At 44.1% G+C, this 22,723-nt stretch overlaps 2 protein-coding genes across 2 annotated transcripts; both read right to left on the bottom strand.

Annotated features, from left to right (window-relative positions):
* Positions 1–213: 213 nt before the first annotated feature.
* Positions 214–4,373, bottom strand: ift57 (intraflagellar transport 57 homolog (Chlamydomonas)). Its single transcript, XM_080906880.1, has 11 exons — positions 3,895–4,373; positions 3,185–3,359; positions 2,906–3,024; positions 2,722–2,812; positions 2,295–2,363; positions 2,072–2,194; positions 1,776–1,847; positions 1,335–1,466; positions 1,135–1,197; positions 858–924; positions 214–771 (listed from the first exon to the last, which is right to left on the bottom strand). Exons 1-11 carry the CDS (start codon positions 4,047–4,049, stop codon positions 590–592), a joined length of 1,248 nt encoding a protein of 415 aa, XP_080763006.1. The 5' UTR covers positions 4,050–4,373; the 3' UTR covers positions 214–589.
* A 1,133-nt stretch (positions 4,374–5,506) lies between these two features.
* Positions 5,507–10,453, bottom strand: LOC308412483 (uncharacterized protein). Its single transcript, XM_080906881.1, has 3 exons — positions 10,194–10,453; positions 7,802–8,200; positions 5,507–6,158 (listed from the first exon to the last, which is right to left on the bottom strand). Exons 1-3 carry the CDS (start codon positions 10,351–10,353, stop codon positions 5,638–5,640), a joined length of 1,080 nt encoding a protein of 359 aa, XP_080763007.1. The 5' UTR covers positions 10,354–10,453; the 3' UTR covers positions 5,507–5,637.
* Positions 10,454–22,723: the final 12,270 nt, after the last annotated feature.

The following is a 22,723-nucleotide window of genomic DNA, read 5'->3' on the forward strand; positions in this document are numbered from 1 at the left end:
GACAAACACATGTGAAGAGATAATCGCAGAGTTTAGTTCAATATAAATAAAAGGTTTCCTGAACTTACATTTATTATTCAGTAAATGTTCCAGCTTTCATCAGGAAACATTTAAAGTATTCTAACGTGAAGGTGTTTTATGTTGAAGGTCCAAAACACAACTTCCTGTTTATCCTTAATCAGCCGCTGCTGATGAAATAAAATTCCCTGGAGTCAAAATGGTTGATTTTCTGTTTTTTAAGGTTTTATTTTGTGTTTACAACATTTAGTAGAAAAATAAAAACTATAATAACCAAAGATTCAATTATGCTTCGATTATTATACTTTTAAAAGTTCAATAACAAGTCTTTATCTGCAACTCTGGCGCCATCTGGTGGTCAATCTGATTAATGGATTTGAATCATTGAGCTTAACAGAGAAATTCTTTAAGTTTATAAAAATCCCTCAAAGACATAAAAACATCCATTACAGGAAATGGAAAAATATGTTGGTTATAAATAGATGTGACGACATTTTTCGGTTTCCTGAGCCTCTCAGGTCCTTTTAGAGGAGTCGGACCTCGCCGGGTTTTTCGGGTCTAGGCTGCTGCGCTAGGCGAACAGCCCAGCGGCGGGCTCGGGGATGTTGGTGGCGTGCATGTCTCGCGTCATGTTGGACTTCTCCTTGAGTTTGGCCTGAAGCAGCGTGTGCTCCACCACGCCGATCCGCACGTCCATCTGAATGATCTCCTGCTTCAGCTTCGTCAGGCTCTGCTTGATTTTCACCACCGGAGCTGCAAAAGCAGAAGAAGAAGCGGAGAGGTCAGCACTGCGGCAGGGCCGGAGTCAAAACCGAGCACTGTGACCAGATTCACCTCACCTCCGTCAGACATGCTGCTGCCTTTCTCCTCCATCTCCTGTTTCACCTTCTCCAGCTCCTCGCTGATCTGAAACAAACAGAAGAATTTCAAATTAAAACACAAGAACAATTCTCACATATAAAGGTTCAAATAATCTCTAATAATAAGTAATAGTTATTATTATTAAATAAACTGAGGACAGTGAAATCTAATGTTTTATTATTATCAGCTTGCTTTTTTCACCTGCTGCTGTTAAAATGATTTTATTGATGAATTAAACGTGGTGCGTTCACTGACCTCGGCCAGCACTCTGGTTCTCTCCGTCACTCCTCCGCTGGCCTGCTGGTAGCGCTCTCTGGCCTGAAGGATGACAAGAGTTACTGAACTGACTGTTTCCACACATTCTGACATTGAGACAGTTTCAAACTGGAATTAACGTGAACTCAAACGTGTCGCGATGACGTGAACGAATCAGGAACGTTCAGCTCCGGGTTTACCTTGCTGAGTTTGGCCTGGGCGCTGCGGTACTCCTGGATCAGATGCTCCAGCTGGTTGTTGATGTACTTCTCTCTGCTGCTCACCTTCTCCAGCGTCTTCCCGATGTCCTCCTGCAGCTTGTCCAGGTGACTCTGCAGAGACGACGAAGAATGATGTCATGTTTAGTTTCACTCCATGAACTTATTTTGTTTTCATCTTTCTCCAGAACTGAAACAGTCCTCAGGACGTTTGTCTCTGTGGTTAATGGGAGATTCGCTGAACATGGAAACATCTGTTCCTTCTTCTTGTGTGATTTAGTTTATTTAATTAAAGCTGGCTGATTGATAATATTCTTTACATGTGACTGAAATAAAATAATACTTCTTGTTTGTCCCATCCGATGACAGTGAGAGGCTGCAGGGAGGACATAACATGATGATGAAGCGGGTCAGTGAACGCACCTTGGCCTCCTTGAGTGAGGACTGGATCCCGTCTCTGTGCTGGTGCATCTGGTCCACGTGGACCCTCCAGTCCTGCAGGACCAACACAGACCAGAGAGTGAGAGCCACTAACACTGACAGCCAACCAGAGAGCATGCTGGGAAACTGCAGGTAACCTTCAAAGCCTTCAGTCACTCATACAGAAACAAAAGCTTGTTACGATCACACTGGACGAGTGTGAAGCTCCGGCAGAGTGAAGCGTCTTTCACTTCATCTCACATCTGGCGGAAGCTCCGACACCTCAGGTGAGCGCCTACCTTGTTGTCGGTCCTGATGGTGACTTTGAGTTGCGGCAGGACTCGCTCCACCTCCAGGTTCCACTCTGTCGCGTCGACCGTCGACTCCAGGATCTCGTCGGGTTTGGAGGACGTCTCAGCTTCCTGCCAGAAAACAGACGCCGCGGCGAGTTCAAAGCTCGGAGCGAACGTGAGAGCGTGAAAGTGGAAATTATGATGTAATCTTATTCTGAGGTGATCTCACAGTGTGAGTGCTTCGTAACTTCAGAGCCTCCAGGTCCATCACGTTCTCCTCCTCCTCGTCCCCTTCGTCCTGGTCACACACAAAACAATCATGAGATGTGAAGACGATTCATGGCTCGACCCGCGCAGCGCTGAGCATTAAAAACACCCAAAATACGGTCATGACAATATATTCGATTATGATTTCTGCTCTAAAGTGTGATGGACTTTATAAAACGAGGGAAATATTTTGTAATAAAATACATGAAATTATGTTTTTAAAATAAAAGTGTGAGGATGTTTTATTTTGAAATCTGTTCCCTGATTTCCTCTCAGTGTTTGGTGATCTCTGACAGAGGTGCAGGAAACCACCGCAGTAAAAACAGATTCATCCTGTAAGTGTGCCGAACGGAAAAGAAGAGGAAGTTAGACGAATGCAGAACACCTACGATCAGCTCCTCCTCCACTTTCCTGAGCGTGAGCTCGGCGTCGTCCTCCACCACAGACTCTTCTTCTGTGTTTTCTGATGGGTAGTTTGTCCTGAAACAGAGACAGAAAGAAGTAAAAAAAAACTTCTATAAACACAGAAGCAACAAAAGCAGCCTGACGAAAAGAAGAAAACAGACGGCATACTTCCTGAAGGTGAAGCCTCTCTTCCTGAGCGCCTCCTCAGCCAGTCGGTCCAGCACGAAGCAGACGTACTCGCCTGAGCCAGACTTCAGTTTGGAGGGCGGGAAGTCCACCTTAACACCCTGAAAAACAGAGGAGGAATTAAAAAAGCGTCAAACTCTTCTTGTTTAACGGAAGCTCCCGCCTTCGCACAATCGGTCAGATTTATCAAAGCACAAACAAACGAACTCCAGACATACCAAAGCTCATTTCCAGCTTCTAAACTCTTTCTGTGTGACTCACAAAGGCCCGCAGTTCTGCCAGGATGTTGGACACGGTGGCGTTGGGTTCGTCGTACTCCTGCGGCTCGGTAAACGGCCTCCCCGCCACATTGATGAGCCACGCTGCGATGATGGTGAACATGTAGAACTGCTCGCCAGGGTTAGACGCCAGGTATGGACTGGAGACGAAGTAATGCCTGCACGGAGAAAGCAGAGGGGACTGAAGGGTTTTCCTTCACTGTGCACACTCAAAAACATCAAATCAGCACAAACACTGGAAACAAGCCTGGATTTCATTTTATTTTTATGCAATACTTTGTCTGGGTTGATCGATCAATCAACAGAAAATAACAGAATAAAGATCAAGAACTGAAACGCTGCATTGTCCCAACAAATGAATTAATAGCAGAAGAGCACTCGTATCCTCCATCTTCTTGCTTCAGTCGCTCAGAAGTGAGGGTTGTAGGCGGCTCTCTCTCCACCACAACGGTCCAGTACAATGCCAAGGCCACACAAACCCTCAGCATCATACTTGAACTCCATCACTCTCCTCCAACCAGAGGGATGAATGAACAACACAATCACGTATCTTTAGGACGTGTCTGTTTTTATCTCATTATATTTTTGTAAACGTATGACTAGTTACTACTAGTTACACACTTCGATTGTTTTTTTCTGCTTCTAAATCCTAAAAAGGACACCGTACTTACATCCGAACTATGCGCTTCTTACCTTGACAGGTTCTTCATGTTGTGTTTGCCCAGAACCTCCTCCTCATAGTTGAGTGCATTCAGCTTCTCCAGCAGGCTCTCCATCACTGCGACCCCCCGGTAAGCCGCTCCGGGCCCTCGGTCCTCCTCGTCGCCGCGTCTGCCGTCCTCAGCCATCCTGCAAGTTTCACGTTTGCGTGGAAAATGTAAAAACCTAGCACCTTTAACAGATTGGCACTGCTAACCTGCTAGCGGTGTTTGTTTGGCTTCTGTTGTTAGGCAACCGAAAGCTAACCAGCTAAGCGGCTAGCTGACGTTAACAGATAGCGACTTCGTCATAACATTTTAAACACTGGTTTAAACTCAGTCATTGGTCACATTTCTTTTATAAGCTGTATCAATATCCACAGTTTGGAGAAAAGGTGTACAAAATGAGTCTGAATCCTCTCAGTGCCGCGTTAGATGCTGCCGTTAGATTAGCTCCCTTCTTTGTGTCGGCTAGAAAACATCGCAACAGCGACCTCCGCAGGCTGGAGTGTGAGCTTAAAAACGGAATTTCCAATATCCAAAGATTAAAAGCTCCCCCTAAACTGAATACACGCACAACCTGGTGCCAAACACATTTTGCTTTTTCAAAACCACCTCTATAAATTCTCTATAGGCTCCTCTTGTTCATGTATATCTTTCATCTGTTTCTTTGTTAATTTCTATTTGTGTTATTTCAGTTATTATATTGTTTATAATGGATTGGATTTATATAGCGCTTTATAGGCACCCAAAGCGCTTTACAATGCCACTATTCATTCACTCTCACATTCATACACTGGTGGAGGCAGCTACAGTTGTAGCCACAGCTGCCCTGGGGCAGACTGACAGAAGCGAGGCTGCCATATCGCGCCATCGGCCCCTCTGGCCAACACCAGTAGGAAAGTAGGGTAAAGTGTCTTGCCCAAGGACACAACGACCAGGACAGAGAGCCCAGGGATCGAACCGGCAACCTTCCGGTTACAGATGCGATTCCCAACCCCCTGAGCCACGGTCACCCGGTACTGTACTGGTGTACAGTATGACAGCATCTAAGGCAGGGTGGGGGAAGGATAGGATATGTAATAAAAGGATAGAAATGCACAATATATCGCCAACTGCTGCACCTGGAACACAAAAAGGAGAAAATACGCAGCTACATAAACTATCAATCTTCTCGTGGTTTTTGAGAGACAGAGTGTGAGTGAGAGTGTGTGTGTCTTTGTCACAAATGTACTTGATAATGAGGGTGGGAAACTGCAATAACATCCCAGGAGCCAGAGGCAGACAGAGATCGATCCGAGCCCCCAAGCGTACCAAAGGCCACACATCTCAGCGACATCCGCCCATCCCAGCAGGAGGCGGAGGGAGGAAGGCCCCTAATGGGGTGCCAAAGGGCGAGAGAGCCCCCACTACAGTCCGGCCATGAGCCGAGAACAGGGTCCCAGGGCTCCACCCAGGTACTGGGCACCTGTGCGGTTCTTGGGCATATCATTAATTTACCTCGTTAAATTAATAATATGCATTATTCATGACATGGATGTGAAATTTCACAGCCTAGAAATGACCATGCAGCCTCACACAGAACAAAAACAAGATTTTATTGAACCATCTCACATGTGAACCTGTACAAATTCGTACTTTTTCCCATCAAGCCTCATTTCACGGGCACAGTTTTTCCAGCAGATGTTTCAGGCCTTTGTCTTCTTACCTGTGTGACATTGCATGTGAAGTTTTAATGTTATTTCCTTTTTGTACCTTTTCCCACAGGTGTTACACACGAGCTTCTGATCAGCTGTGTTTTCACGTGCCCTTTTAAAGCTCTCAGGCCTTTAGATTTTCTCCCACAGCTGTTGCGAGTGTACGGTCTCTCCCCTGTGTGTCTGGCGTTATGCCTTTTAAATGAGGACACGGTTTTCAGTGTTTTTCCACAGGTGTTGCAGCGATACAGCTTCTCACCTGTGAAGGTTTTGGTTTTCAGAGCCAAATCAGAATCTGTGCTGAGATCAATGACTTTAACAGGGGCCGTGTTTGGCTGCTCATGGGCAGGAGGACCCAAACATGGCTGAACCGTAACAGCGTCAGTCTCCTCATTCTGTACGAGCTGCTCTCCCTGGTGACTGAGAGCGACTGCTGCCTGCTCCTCTGTAATCTGTGGAGGCTCCGGGTCCTTCTGGTCTGGGCTGAAGTTCCATTCCTGGTTAAAGACCTGCTGGTCTGTGAGAATCTCCTTGTCATCACAGACATGCTGCTGTGGCAAATCTGCAGGAACAAACCACAGGTTACTAATGAGATGACGGAAAACTTCTCACGAGCAGGTAAACTGTTACAGGTATGACACGATGATGGCCCCGAGGCCACTAAGTAAATATGTCAGGTAACTTGTTAGGTAGCTGCTGGGCTGTTAACGTGTTTCCACCAATCATGTTTATGATTCAACACATGAAGCAAACAGGCTGAAGAGGAAAAAGTCAGTCATGCAGAACTCAACAGCGCAAGTGTTTCACTCATATCTGAGATTAAAACTGGACGCATGCGACTATTTAGGAGCACGTCTGCAAATATACTTACCTGCCACTTCATTAGTTACACCCTGCTAACCCCATTTTGCCTTCAGAACTACTTTAATTCTTTATTAGATTTTGGTCCATTTTTACATCACATCAGCACACTGAGCTGATAAAGGGACAGACTGGGTCAGCGTCAGTCCTCAGGTAGGCTGCGGTGTTTAACCGATGCTCAGCTGGTACTGAGAAGCCCAAAGTGTGCCAAGAAACTATCCCCCACACTTTCACACCACCAACAGCCTGACCCACCGATAAAAGGCAGGATGGATCCATGCTTTCATGTTGATTACGCCAAACTCTGACTCAGAATAAGACATGGTGTTTAACTCTCACCATTATGACTAAAAATAACAGGTTTTTTTTTTTTTAGAATTAGTAGAAACAAACAAGTATTTGTGTGGATGCAGAAGTACAAATTACAGAGTCTAGCTCGTTGTTGGCTTTCCTGATGGTAAAGAGGTCGGTTGGTGTCCTAATAATCAGATAGATTTTATTTCAAACTTAACCCCTTCAAACTTTTTTTTTCCTGCTCTTGCTCTTGACGAAGGCGGTCGCACTTTTCTCCTCTCCTCCTCCCCCTCAGCTTCCCTGCTTAGCCTCTTATGTCCTTGTCTAGTCTCGTGTTTTTTTGTATTACTTTTCCCTGGAACACTCTCTCACAGTCTGTTCTCTAAAACGGATACCCCTTCGGCACCAGCTGCGGTCGCAAGGCTGGAGGCGACAAAAACACCCTGATAACGACTGTGTTTAGTCTGTTCCTTCCCATTCCATGCATCCCCCCCTCTCTTTCCAAACGCCTTCGATGCTTGTTCCCTCCTGGGAACACGGCGGGTCTGAGCCCGCGCTGGATGGTAGCGCTGGGCAGGATGGCTGCTGTGTTTGCTTCGGATGACTCCTCACCCCCCACTCGACCCTGTGGCTAGTCACGTGTTCCATAATGTTGTGTTGTGGACATTTATGTGCTTTTTTGTGCAGAGGAGTTTTTTTGTTTCCTGTTCTCATGCTGTCCTCCCAGGAGCCCAGCATCAGTAGAGGTCTCTTTTTTTCCTCTTGTACTTTCCCATTGTAGTGTACATTTCAGTGTTTTTTTCTGTAACGCTACCGATCTGCGACCTGCATCCCCATATGATGTCTGTGTTGTGTGTGTAAGGTCGGGGGGGGGGGGGGTCCTATTTCACTGCAGGGCAACCTGCACGTGGCGAATAAAGCCTTGATTGACTGACAGATTGATTGAAACAGTCTGATGCTATTAGCACTCAGAGTTAGCTGTGTTAGCCCCGTTAGCCTATCTGATTTACATCTATGTGTATGTTTTTTTGTGGTGTTAAAAAGACGCACCTATCCTGTAGAGCTTCACCACGGGGTTCCAGGTGCTGTCCAGACGTCTGTGCTGATGGTTGAGTTCTACCTCATTGTCAGCGCTCTTATTAATAACTTCTAATGTTTCTTTGGATGTGGAATTAACAAACATGAAAATATCAGAACTGTTAGAGAGGGGCTGGTCACTTTCTGGTTGTGGTTCACTTTCTTCACAAGTTGGTGTCATCATAATAGCATCATTCTCCTGCTTCAGTGCAAACTGCCCTCCTTCCTGATTGATGCAGACTTCCTTTTCTTCCACTTTAATCTGTGGAGCCTTCAGGTCCTCCTGGCCCCGACTGGAATTCCTCTCCTGGTCACAGACATGCTGGTCTGTGAAAATCTCCGTCTGAACGCCGACGTGCTCCTGTGCAAGATCTGCTGGGACAAAGAACAGAAACACAGGTTACTCATGTAAGGGCAGAAAAACATCTACTGTACATTACATAAGTGATGGTGCCTAAAAATGCCCTCTTGGTCTTAAAAGGCCTAAAGTGTGCCAAGAAAATATCTCCTATATCATCACAACACCACCTGGTGTGCTTTTCTGCTGCTGTAGTTCATCTCAATTAAGGTCAAGCTTTTGTGTATTTAGAGATGCAGATCTGGAGTTGTGAAACAGTCAGACCATCCAGGTCTCTTCCTCATGCTAATAGTATCTCTGTTTGAACTTCAGCAGGTCATTTCTTCCATGCCTAAGTGCACTGTCTAGATAGTTGTGTTACCAAGCAGTCAAAGCCAGCACACACATTATTTTTCCAGAATAGATGTAAAAACTGTTCTTCGGTTTATGATGACCATGTTTGGATCATGACTTGGACATTTAGACATATGGCTCACCCCAACGGATCCACAGTATTAACTAATTACCAATATTTAGTTATGAAACAGTAAGTAACGGTTATTAATAAAGTGTTTTCACAGACACGGAGTCACTAATGCTGCACAACACAATAATTAAAAACAACGAGAAATACAGTTAACAGGAATGCAAAACCAAGAAAACAGATAACCATTATATCAATGAGAAGCACAACAGAAAACCTCGCGAAGCAAAAAGACTTTTAACTGAGTCCATACAGTGGGAGATTCTTCCAGAGCAGTGGTCCCAGAGGCTGGAGAAAGGCTCCGACTCAAAGGAGGAACAAAGACTGTGAGCAGCATCGTGTTTCATAAGAAAGTGAGATAAACAGTCGGAAGCTTGTTCATTTAGAGCTCTAAATGTAAATACAAGAATTTCTGGAGATTTCTGCAGAATCTGCAGTAGGATTGTTGCTGGTGCTGGACATGGTCTGTGGCTTGCTGCTGAAAGATTGGAGATAAGCAGGTTGGGTACAAAAGTCGAAAGAAGATGGGCCCTAAAAAGTGGTTGGCTATCACAGTACTATACCTAATAAAGTGGCAATGGATGTTCCTAGTAAAGTTGCCAGGAGTGACCCTGTGCACTGGTGTACTTAATAAAGTGACCGAGGAAGCAGGTGTACCTATAAAAGTGGCACACATGATGTGCTTCATCAGCTGCCCAGTGATTTGAGGTGAAACAAGATAAATATTTCAGCCAATCACCGAAAGATAGGCAGCAGATCCAAATCAGCCAATCAGATAATGACATGCACCTGTGTCAGAGGAGAGCAGTTGTGTTGCCATGGTGATGGCATAGGCCAACTGCCTGTGAAATGGGATTGGTACTGCTATCACAAAACGACTCATAAAATCCAAACAATAAATCATGTCAGGCTGATTTAAAAAGTGTGAGAATCCCAAGAAGCTCTTCTACACTGATGTACATTCTAGTAGGCCTGGTGTTAAAAGTGTGGCCGGGGGAGCGAGAGAAAAACAGGGTGTTCTGCGTTTTCTCTAAAAACCTTCATGAAATTATTAGTCGTTAACTGGGCATTGGGAAAGCACTCCTCTTGTTCAAACGCCTCCAGTCTAAGAAAGCATACACCTGTTGGCTTTGATGGAGACGTTGTTGGAAAGAAAACACATTTTCCTACGATTTGATTGTTAAATGGTGGCTGTAGAGTGAAAAGTGTGCGCGCGTGGGCAGGTGGAAGCTGATGTTTTTCATTAAACTTGTGTGTCTGGTTACTCTGGCCTTCCCGTTCACTTTAACGGATTTTTCAACAAACGGCGGGAAAATTTTGAAAGAATAAAAATCAATAACGAGCCTTTTTTCGTACAGTAACGTGTTCTGGTGATGCTGCTGTACATATGTGCCTGACACGAGCTTCTAGTTTGTTCTTCGCGCTCTCAGGTCTTCGTCCGTTAGCCTCTCTGCCCGTCGGCTGCTGGCTGTTAGCTCTCCACCCCTCTCTCTCTCTCTCTCTCTCTGGGTTCAAACACACTCCAGTCGCACAGTCTGACTCACCTGTCCGCTGGAGCTTTAACACGGGGTTCCAGGTGATGTCCTGCAGTTCGCGCTGACGCTCGTACTGGACGATGGTTTTTTCAAACTCTGAGAAGATATCTTCAGCAGCAGCCGTCAGTCTGTCCCTGATAAACTCTCTCAGATGTTGAATTGAAGCCATTGCTGCTTCAACAGGTGAAATTTCCACCTACAGTAAGACACTGCGCTGGCTCTACCAGTAAAACTACTCAATGGAGGTTCTTCTTCTTCTGGATTTGGATTTTTATTTATTTTATTTTTTGGGGGTGGGGGGGTGGAGGGGTTGCTCCCTGCTGTCAGAAAAACTGACATAAACGTTCGTTATCGCCCCCTACCGGCCGGTTTTAGTTCCAGGCGAAAACAAACTTTCATTAACAGGTCATAGTGTTTCTCCAGTCAGAGATCATTTCTTACTAGGATGTTAGGAGGCTTTGGAGTTTTGGAGAGAGTTTAAGTCATCTTGATTAAAAAGATCCTTGTTTTCAACGTCTCAGCCTTACTGTGGCAAACTGAACAGCTGTAAAACAATCACAGGTGGACAGCAAGTCTCATTAGATGAGCTGTATCATTGTGCCGTCTTAAGGAAGTATGGCCTGTTGTTGCTGAGAACACCCTCTTTATTCTGATTGTGACTGGTGGTTGGGACCAGGTTCCTGGTTCTAATATGTTCTCTCTGGGTACTCTGGCTTCCTCCCACACTTGTAAGCTGTGCATGGGTTAACTGGTGAGTGTAAGTTAGCCATGCATGAATGTCTGTCTGTCTCTGTCACCTGTCCAGGATGAACCTCACCTCTTGCTCAGTGAGGGCTGGGAGCGCAGGAAAATCAATGCATAGTTAAAAAAAAAAAAGTTTCTGTTATTTTACAGTTTATCTATGATGTAATAATATGCTGTAATAAATTTTCTGTTCTTTATTATTATATAGTGAATATGAATGTTAAAATATTTTATTATTACTTTATTATTAGTTTATAAAATCTGTTGAAAAAAGGGTCAGAAGCTGCTGTTCTTATATCATTCTCAGTCTGTTTTAAAATTTCTTTCCTACGTTATAAATATTAAACTCTAAAAACCTTGTGACCTTCTGCAGTGGAGCACCTTATGTGTGTGTTTGTGTGTGAATAATTCATACCGCCTTGCTCCCTGTGAGGCAGCAGGCAGAGCGTGGAGAGAGAGGGGGTGTTTGTTTCATCTGCATGCTGCTCCCTGTCTGTCAGCAGCACACAGGTGGAGCTCCCCGGTGACCGGGTTTGATGGACAGGCGTGCTGACTGCCTGCTGCATCGCTGATGACGCTCAGCGAGCCGCAGCTTCACGCCATCGACCTGAGGAATAAAACCCTGCAACACAGAGGGGCCGGTGTTTATTCTGATGGGATACAATACGAGTGTACAAACAATACCCACGTCCCACAGATGTGTTCAGTGCTGAAGACAAAGTGTGAGGTTCTTACATTTCTGTGGAAATCAGAGGAAAGTAAAATCAGGCAGATTTATGTAGCTCCTTTATCCTTTCATTAAAATCCAGCATTTTACATTTTAAAAGCATGATTGAATAAACTCTCAAAATTTCTCCTACAACAAATTTCGGGTAAAAACATTCCTGCATCCTGACTTATCCACGCAAACATCTGCAGCTTATTTCTGTTTGGGTTTAAAGAATGAGATCAGAAAAAAAGCCATTAAACATTTTTTTTTTTGCCTGTCCCGTTTGGCTCTTTTGCCATCAGAATTGTTGTCTAAAGGCAAAGAAAGATGCCCAATGGATTTACTTTACCAAATTGACCATCCCAGCCTTGCCATAATGGTCCATTTGATTCACCTTTTATTGTTTATTTTATTTTCACTTGCTGAATACGGGACAGACTTGACTGGGGGAAAGAAGGGGAGAAAGAAAGAGGGAAAGAGAAACAGCTGAGAAGAGGGACGGGGAAGAAGGGCAAAAAACAAAAACCAACAGAATGAGCAGAAAAAAAAAGAAGAAAAAAATGCATATATCAATCACCTGGATCACCTGCTGAGAAAGAAAAAAGAAAACAAGCAGAAGAGAACAAGAGTAATAGAATAAACAACATCACAATGATATATGGGAATATGACAGTAAATACTAAATGTTAAACATTATTGTGCAGCACATAAGATCAACAGAACACAGTGTGCTTTGAGGTAGGAGCCAAAAAGGGTGTAGTTTGTGGGTGTGATCACCCGTGTGTACACCTGTGAGCATGGACACGCTTGTTTTTTGTTTTTTTAAAAGGTTCCTTCATGTAATGATCTGCCAGAGGGTGTGGGGGGGGGCCACAGCCCCGTCCTCCAGGGCATGAAGCAGGTATGGAGGAGATCAAAACTCCAGACATCCAGAGGCCCCCAGAACACAAGAGACCAAGGAAGACCAACAGAGGGGCAGCCGCGCCACTGTCCCAGTAAGAGCTGAGGAGAGTCCCAGATGAGGGCTCACTCAGCAGCCGCGGAGCAGAAGCCAGGGGGAGTTGCAGTGACGCGCCCGTGAGCTCCGCCGGCAGCCAGCCGTGCCTGAGTGACCGAGCCCCAGGCTGAGAGGCCGGGGGCACCCCACCTCCGAAGTGGCCCGAGCGAGCCCCAGGCTCCAGGCCCCGATAAGCGGCCGCCAAGGAGTGAGCCGGTGTGTACCTGGACGCCCATCCCCAGACACAAAGAACCACCAACGCACCGACACCTGAGGGAGTCCGCCACTGGCAGGGGAAGTGGTGGTGGGTGGAGATAGGCCTCCAAACCTTGGAGGGCCTGAGATGTCCATAGAGAGGTGGCGTCTGATACCCAACCTGACATATAGACACAGACATACAGGCACACACAGACACAAACATCCATTCCCACCCTCATGCTCTCATTGATGAGCACCAGGCCATTAAACATTAAACACAACCTTTAACAATAAAATTTATTCAATATGACAAAACAAATAATAAAAAAGCAATATATGACTGAGCTGATGGTAAATAAATAAAAATGCAATAAAAGAATAAAAAAGTAACATGAATAAAAAAATAAAAGTAATGTAAATAAAAAATCAGCTGGTAATACAAAGTCTGAAAAGGCAAAAATGTACATGAAATACAAAGAAATGAAAATTTAAATCCTCCCAAAAATCAAAAATAAAATACATTTTTAGTAAAAAACAATCTAAACAAATTATAGTTAAAAGCATGTAAAAAGTTTAACATAATTAAATGACTCTAAGGAAAAAGCTGCAGTTCCTCTAACATCCACTTGAGGCTCCAGCAGTGAGTCGGTCCCCATAAACACCGATGTTCACAGCTGATACAAGAACAGGTTGTGTCTCTGTGGATAACTTCCTGCCTAACAACAGCACAGTGGGGATTTTGTCAAGTGCTAACCTTTGTAATAGGCCTCATGGTCACTTTGATTGACAGGTGGCTCTATGTGCAAGGCTTCACTACCACTGCCTTGAGTTTCATTAGTCTGTTAATTAACACTAATGAGCAGTTCTGTGTGCCGTACAGTGTAAATATGGTCGGCTCTGGCTCCAGGAATACAACCCACAGTGGTTCATCTTTTTTATACAGTCTTATTTGAATGGCTGCAGGTTTTAGTCACTTTAAAGAGTTTCTGTATAAGAATCACGCCTGTAAATGATCAAATGATTAATTCAGCAATTTCTGATTAATTAACTGCTGCTAAATTCAGAATCATATGGAAAATTAACCTCAGCACTTAATTGTCCGGAGCCTCTGAGCTGCAGTTATAATGAATCTCCTCCAGAACAGGAGTGTTTGTACAGGCTTCACCTCTGCTCTGGTGTGATTAGAGGCCCTCTGCAGCCAGGCGGCATGTCAGCCTGGCCTCCTCCTCTGGGTTTGCCAGCACTGGATGGAGGAGTAATTGGGAGGAGAGGCAGAGGTGGATCCGTGGCTTAACCCGAGCGAGGCGGTAATGAGCGGCGGCTGCCGGGAGGCCTCGCCTGAGGGCCAGCATGAAGCTTATCAGCCTACTAGACGTCATTCAGAAAGCCTATTTATGCCTTTCTGGTCAGAAATAACCGCTATCCGAGCGTCATTACTTCACTGCATATTATGTAAAAGGGTGATAGGTGACTGCAGTAAATGACTGTGTGGGGGCTGATGCGGTTGTCAGGGTCCTGAGGGTGATTTGTCTGACCTTGTAAGGCATCTCTACCTGTCACATCACGTTGGGCTGCAAGTTTTTCTTCCCTCTCATGCGAATGCTGTCTGTTTACCTTGAGCTGCACCTCCCTGACATTAAACAGCTGCTCTAATGAAGACTTATTTTAGTAAACAGAGATTTCTTAGCAGCTCGTTTGGGTTTCAGCCAGTCAGACACAAATTTGTTCTGAAATAACTGCAGAGGAGAAATGTGCAGCCTGTACGCTCGAAATTCTGCTCAATAAGCAGCACAAAATGAACTTAAAGTATCCAAAACGTTGTCATATTTTACTGTTACATAATTATTCATGAGTATATCACGTTAATGTTGCAGCTGGAGATGGTTTCTAATGATTTCATCTGTAATAATTTTACCGTGCAGGATGACACGATGCCTGTTCAAATCATCTCAGACCGGTTTCCAGGGAGTTCAGCCTCCACAGGCACCAGGCCTCCGTCAGCTCCTTCAGGATGTGGTGGAACAGAGATTTCCATCATGGACGTGAAGTGATGCTGTCATGTGAGTACAGACCAGGAGCTCTATGTTGAGAACACTTGGTGTTGAAATGTGCTGCAGTGTAGTTCAGCTCTGTGTCCTCGCTCCGTCTTTCATCCCCGTCACTTTACATGTTCAGGAAACTGCTCGGATATTTACCTGCATGATTTACACACCCGTGCGCAGTAAATAGAAGCTGAACACCGGGCCTTAAAATAGTTTCTATCAGGTCATCTATCTATCGTAAGTTAAGGTGAAATGAATCATAAACCATATTATTAAACTATGTGACAGCTTTGTTACATGTTCTGCATGACAGACGTATTTTTTCCTGCATTTGAAGGTCAAAATAAACATTATTATAGAAATGAAAGCTTAGTACAAACCTAGTTTAGTGATACCCTCTGTCCAGAATCCTGTTATGAAATAAACCAATTTTTTTAATCAATGAATTTATTGATAAGCACATTTAAAAACAACACAGGTTGACCAAAGTGCTGTACAAAGTAAAACGTAGAACTAACACACATAGAGAACAAAAGAAAAACTCAGTCACAATTAAAAGCAGGTGAGTAAATATGAGTTTTCAGACGGGTTTTAAAGAAATCGAGTGTTGGAGAGGCAGACTATTCCAAAGTTTGGGCGCAGCAATCCCAAAGGCCTGGCCTCCTCCAACGTTTAGTCTGCTTCAGTCAGAAGCAACTTATCGGCTGACCTCATAGTTCTAGTTGGAGTATTTTTAGTTAGAAGATCAGAGAGGCAGAGCTAATCCATTTAAACAAGCAATAAAATCTTAAAATCAGTTCTATAACGTACAGGAAGCGTAAACGAGCCAAAACTGGGGAAATGTGGTGGTGTTTATGAGTGACTGTGAAGAGTCGGCTGCAGCACGCTGAACAAGCTGAATATGAGAGAGCAGAGCCTGGCTCACACCAACAAATACACTATTACAGTCGTCAAGCCTGATATACTGATCCCAAACAAAAACCACATCCGTAATATGAAGCGTCTGCTGAATGAGGCCACGATGTTTCCTCCAACACCTCAGAAGGATTCAGATTTGAAAACTGGCACAAACAGAAGATTATTTAAAATTAGACTTTAACAACTCCGACAGAGAAAAAAATAATATATGGATGAAATCAAATTCACATCACATATATGTGAAGAAAAACACGTCTGAGTATCAAGAAACAAAAAAAAAGTTAAAAAAAAGATGACAATAATAGCAATAATAATGATGGGCAGTGATAACCACATTAAGTGTGTGCTGCAGCGTGAAGCTGCTCTCCTCTCCTGGTTTTCTGCATCACGCAGACGACAACAGCACAAAGCATCAGCTGCAGGCCGCTGAGCAGCATCCACCTGACTCTGTAGAAGGTGGAGTAAACTCCAAAGGGCTCTCTGTAGACCAGCAGAGTCGTCGATGATGACAGGCAGCGCTGATGTGAGTCCAACACTGCACACATATACTCTCCTGCGTCCTGCGCTGAGGTGTTGATGAGCACCAGGCTGTTATTGGGTTGGTTTGTTGTGCCCTCCTGTGTTTCATTGATGTGAACGACTTTCTCTCCTGTTTGGATCGACTTCCTGAACCACTCAAACCACGCCTGTGACGTCCACTGAGCACATCCGAGAGTGACGTTATCACCCTCCGAGAAGACCTCCAGGGCAGGCGGGCCAAACTTTGGGCACACTACAAGCAAGTACCGCTCGTTTATGTTGGGCCCGCCACAGCCGTACCAGCCTGAATCGTTTAACGTCAGCAATGGAAACACCAGCGAGTGGTTTCGCCCGACTTCGAGGTCAGTGTTGGAATAATTTTCCAGCTTCCACCAAACCGGGACTGAACCAGCGAAGGCGCAATGCAGCACAGCCGGCTCTCCCACTGGGCGGTAGATTAGCGTTGGTAGCTTGAACAGATGTGCAGAGTGGCTGCTCACACACTGCTGTTGGTTCATCACCAGGCAGATGTATAACGTGTAAAATGTGACGTCGGACACGTGAAGAACTGATGTGTTCTTCACGTCCATGAAGCTGTCTCTTATACTGTCCACCTCCAGAGTCGTTCTGTTGCTTAAAACCCTCGACTGTTTGTCTTTTCCAAACCTGAACTCATATCTGATCCACTCAACCGCCACACTGCCGCCTGCTCCTTCACAATGGATGTCTGATGTTTGTCGACCTTTTACTACTTTCATACTAACTGCAGCACAAACAGTCAGGCTGACGGTTTCCTCATACATGACTTCGCCCTCGCTACGGCACACATGTTGGTACAGGCCAGAGTCCGAGTGGGTCAGGTTGTGGAGAGTAAATGAAAAAGCCTCGGATGTTTCTGAGACCGAGAGTCGTCCCATCAGATCCTCACACTCTGTGATGTTTATGTTCTCAAAGTGAGAGATGTTCCACAGGACCAGAATTTCTTCACCGGCACGTCTGGAGGTCATGCAGGAGCTCTTCTGCCTTGGCAGCCAAAATTCGAAAGATTCTCCTTCCTCTCGTATGGCGATGATTTCTCCTGCACAAATGTCGCAGATCAGAGCGAAGAGCAGGGGGAAGCAGAGCTGAGCGGCTGCAGCCATCCTGCTCAGAGGTCACCTCACGAGTGCTGTGCAAACGCTGCTCGCTTCGTAAGCTTCCCGTGCCTGCTGGAGGACGGACGTGACTTCTTTATCACAACATCGATGGACACTGAAACACGTACCTCAGTATCAGCAATCTGCTTAATGTTATGAAACAACACAAACAAGAAAAAAAGGAAGGTTTAGTAAAAGCTTCTGATCCTAAAACTGAACTCAAAGCCAGCGAGAATCCGAAGAATGACGCTCCAACCTGAAAACATCCTCAGATCCTGCGAACAGTCCCACACAAAAGTCTCTCATTTCTTTATATTTTTCTATGAAGATGTGAAACAGGTTCAGAGATTCATGGAAACATGTTCAAACGGAGGTGGATGCTTCTGTGATTTGTTCCGTTCTCTGTCAGGATGATCCCACACTGCTTCGGTAACGTTGAGGTTCTGGAGAGAACAATAACTGATGTGGTTTTGTCTGCAGCTATGCTTTTACTGCATTGGCCGTGTGTTTGCGGTCACTGACCTGCTGGAAAATGAAGCCACTGCCAGTCAAACATTTTCCGGATGGATCTAGATGGTGGTCAAACGCTGATGGTACTTTTCTGTGTTCATAATTGACCAAAAGAAAGAGATCTTAGCTACAAGGGGCAGAAATGAGTTTCCTTCGAAGAGAGGGCGAAGAGCTCCGCCACTCGAGCTCGCATCTCCTCCACATCTTGGTGGCCCCCCAGACTTCTCCGCTGAGACTGGTGCCCCCACAACCCAAACCTGGATCATTGATGCAACGATGGATAATTCCATCATTTCTGACACGATCTCCAACACCACTGACTCAAATGCAGCCCCACATCATGACTGTTGTGGCTCTCCTACTGTACTCACAGTGATTTCAACCAAAAATGTCAAATTTGTTTTTATTATTCTATTGCTGCAGATTTTCAGTCCGATTCTTGTGTAATTTGGCATCACTCAGACTGTTTTTCCTGTTTCCCTTCCTGAAGAATGGACCCTGAGAGTGTTTCTGATGAGGCTTCAGTGAACAGTAGATGGATCAGCTGAAGGGTCTTTGCTGGATTTATCACCGGTTTCTTCACAACATGACTTTCAAATAGTTGTCACCTGCTGTAGGTGCTTTGTAGGCCCGTCAGTTGAAGACACACTGCACACCTCGCTGAGATATGCAGGTTTTCAGCTAAAAGCTCTTTGAGTATCGCTTTGTCGGTAGGAAATACTATTTTATGTCTGTCAAACGGTGTATTCCATAAAATTTGTCATTGATTCAACTAAAGAAATGGGAACAAATGTGTTTTTATGACAGGCTGCTAGTAACAAAGTGTCTAAAGATACAACTTAAAATTGGTTCTTTGCCAGTTTGTCTGTTATAAGCGAAACAACACCAGTTCATCTTTGAGTTTGGAGCTGTTTTAATGCTCAAATGAAACATTCCTCTGAAAACGGTCAGGTGATAAATGAGTAAAGGGTTAAAGTGGCTCTGAATGATGTTTTGGCTCTTTCACTTAAAGAGAAATTAAATGTGAAAGTTCGCCTGTCCTTCCAGCTCAGAGCACACCTGCACATCCTTCCCCTCCTCATCCCTGACGTGCGTTCACGTGGGAGGACAACAATAAAGTTTTGGTTGTGGTACTTCAGCGTCTAGCTAACTCTGCTGAGAGCATAAATGAAGTAACTTTGCACACAATCAGTCTGCTAACTGGAGCTACAGCTGCTGTTTAACAGAGAGAGAAAAGTTTGTGTGTGATAAGCTCACAGCAAGAGATAAAGAAATGAGAGGACAGGCGAGGACGACGGGAGATTTCTTTCAGAGATAAGCACTGATCTGCGAGCGGCCTATGATAAACTGGAAGCTTGAAGATTACATGTAATGTCCTAATGCTCATTTCCTATTAAGAAATGTCTTTGATACCAAATTAAAATAAAATACCTTCGTGTCATTCAAGGTAACAGTGGACAGTTAGAGCGGGTTAAACTGAGCAGCTCACAGTGATGGACCTGTGCAGGGCAGCAGAGACATTATTACAGACAGAGATACTGAAATAAATCTAAACGGAGGATTTTACAGCAGCAAAGGTGGTGGGAGTCAAACCTCCAGAGAAAAAAGCTTTTAAAAGTTTATTTGTGGGCAAAGAGTCAAGAGATTTTTATCAGAGCTGACTGGATCGTCTGGACGTGTCGTTTTTATGCCCGTTGACCAATGAAATGAAAGTTAATTTAGATAAGGATTAAAAATAACAGCCAGTGTGTTTCAGGGTTGCTGCTGAACAACTGAAGGAAGAAATGTGCTGCTTGTAGAAGGACTTTGAATCTAACGATGTTCTTGGGGCTGCATGCACCCAGGGAAAGTCAACACCAACAACACAGCACGCAGTGTGACCGATGCCTTTGTGAACAACACAAATCTCTGCTGTCTGAAGAAGAAGTGTCACAAACAGCAGCTCGTGTGGAGGGCGAGAGCACCCAAAGTGCAGGACGCTGGAGGAAGCTTTGTCCAAAAATATAAAGTGCAAGAAATCTGAACGTTCAAAACAGCAACAGAAATAACGAACCGCAATCAAACACACAGAGACAAACGGTAACGACACACACAACAAAGGGAAAACTAGACATTTATACACAGTGAGACTAATCAGAGGGAGTGGAGCCACCTGCGTGCTGTAACAACTGTTATCATGGCACAGTAGGGGAGTGTCGTTCCACTATTGTGGGAGTGAGCATGCGCATAGCCATTACAGATGAGCATGCTGCTCTCTTCTCACCTGCTTATCAGAGAGACCTTACCCTTGTAACAGGCTGGCGTGGGCATCTACCTGCCCCCGACACATATGTGGGCAGATTGTGTAGAGCCGTGGAGACCTGGATTGTGTGGTCTTGTTACTGGTGATGCCAAATAAAGGCCTGCTGTCCTACCTACCCGACTAGCCTCCGAGTTGTCTGGTTGACTTCCACGCTGCGCTCCTGCTGGACCAAACTGCTGTTTGGTAGGAATAATGGAATCATGGGGACAAAGAACTACCAAAATAAAACAGGAAGTAACTAAAAATAGAGAATCCACCACTCTATAACCATGTTGACATGACAGCGTCACACAGCTGCTGCACACCTATGATGAGACACTCATCAGTTTGAGCAGCTGGAACCAGCCTGTGGTGTTTAACCGTGTGCTCCTCACCTTCATACCACCAGCAGCTGGAACCATCGATACAAGGCAGGATGGATCCATGCTTTCATGCTGTTCGCACCAAATTCTGACTCCACCATCTGAATGCAGCAGCAGAAATCGAGACTCATCAGAGCATGTTGCAGTATGCTGCTGGGTGGCTTAGGATCACTCACTATGCAAAATCCTGATCTGAGGGCTTAGATGTCCTGTGGAAGTGTTTGGATATTTGGTGTCTGGGAGACGGTGGGCTGTATTCACACTGTCAGTGTTTAAAACCTAAAGACATGATACACGTTAACAGTGCTGATAAAAAGCCGGAGAGGCTGAATAGTTTTTGTGTCACTGTAGCACATTAAAAAGACAAAAACATTGTTATATACTTGAACTGGAAGTCAGTACTTTAGCGTTTTACAAGCTTAGGTACTGACTTAAATCAAACAAGCACCAGGCTGCACGTTCATGTGATACCAATTTATACCACAAGATGGCGCAGTGAGCAAATGTAACATTTAGGAGATTCGTTAAGAACACGCTCTGACTGACAATGAAAGGCTGCAAAAGGAAAAACCCAAACAAATATAAAAATAAAAGGTCTTATGAGGATATAAATGTGGTTGGGCCAAGAAGAAGAATGCAAAAAAAAAAAAAAAGGAGCAGAAACAAAAGTCTGAAAACATCTGCCCCCTGGTGGTGGTAAAGTTATTTTAAAGGAGGCAATCAATTAACTATCTTTAACACTACAGAGTTCAGCTGAGGATAACATGACTGATTTTGATCAATAAAAACATGACTTTATGTGTTACTAGTTCTTGTGACTAAAAGACATAAAGGTCACATGATTTTTGTCCAAAAAGCGGAAATAATCCTAAAAGAACTGAAAATGAATCTTGATTAAATGTGAAGGTAAACAAGTGAATGATTGTGCCATTGTACCAACATTTTAATATTTTAACTTTCACCTAAAAGTGCCATCTCAACTATCTCGTCAAGCAGAACGTGTCAGAATTCAACAGATAAGTAATAATAAATAATAGTAAAGCTTTTATCGGACCTTTCAAAAGTAAAAAAAAACACACAATAAAATGCAAACAAAATAAATGTAAAGAATGTCAAAATATTAAGAATATTAAAAATGAATAAGTTCACATAGTTTAAAAAAATGTAGACTTAAAATAAAATAGAACAGGATCAAATACAGTGTGTTTAACACTTAAAATTAAATAAAAATCATCTATAAATGCAGTTTAAAGAATAAAGTGAAGGTAAACTAATACATTTATAATAAGTGTATAATAATGACCTGCTAAATATGAGTGATTTATAAGATAAAGAATAAGCACAGATGTATAGTTTTTATTAACATGAAACAGCTGGAGGAGCTGCTGCATGCTGTAAAACTGATTGGTGGTTATGAGCTGTAGTTCAGACTGCTGGCTGACAGAGGTCAGCAAAGGTCAGAGATAACGGGGAAGCAGCAGGAGGCGGTGTGATGCTGGTAATTGCCTCTGCTGTGTGAGCAGATGTGAGGCTGACTCACAGCTATCCGCCATCGAGGCGCCGCTCATTTGCCTAACGGAAGGTGTCACATCTGAAAAACGACAGATTCATAAAGAAAACGCCGTCTTTCTCACAGCTGATGAGCCATCATGTTGACTGACAGGTAGAGCTGTTAGCTCACACACACACACACACACACACACACACACACACACACACACACACACACACACACACACACACACACACACACAGATCAAAACACTGACAGAATCCATGGATGGCAGGCTTTTGAGTGTCCTTGCAAAGAAAGGTGGCTATATTGGTCGCTGATTTGTTTTTGTTTTGTTTTTGAATGTCAGAAATGTATATTTGTGAATGTGGAGATGTTATATTGGTTTCACTGGTAAAAATAAATAATTGAAATGGGTATATATTTGTTTTTTGTTAAGTTGCCTAATAATGATGCACAGTAATAGTCACCTGCACACACAGATATCCCCCTAAAATAGCTAAAACTAAAAACAAACTAAAAACTACTTCCAAAAACATTCAGCTTTGATATTAATGAGTTTTTTGGGTTCATTGAGAACATGGTTGTT

The sequence above is a fragment of the Rhamphochromis sp. 'chilingali' genome (genome assembly GCF_963969265.1).
Source record: "Rhamphochromis sp. 'chilingali' genome assembly, chromosome: 16".
In the NCBI taxonomy this organism is placed as follows: domain Eukaryota; kingdom Metazoa; phylum Chordata; class Actinopteri; order Cichliformes; family Cichlidae; genus Rhamphochromis; species Rhamphochromis sp. 'chilingali'.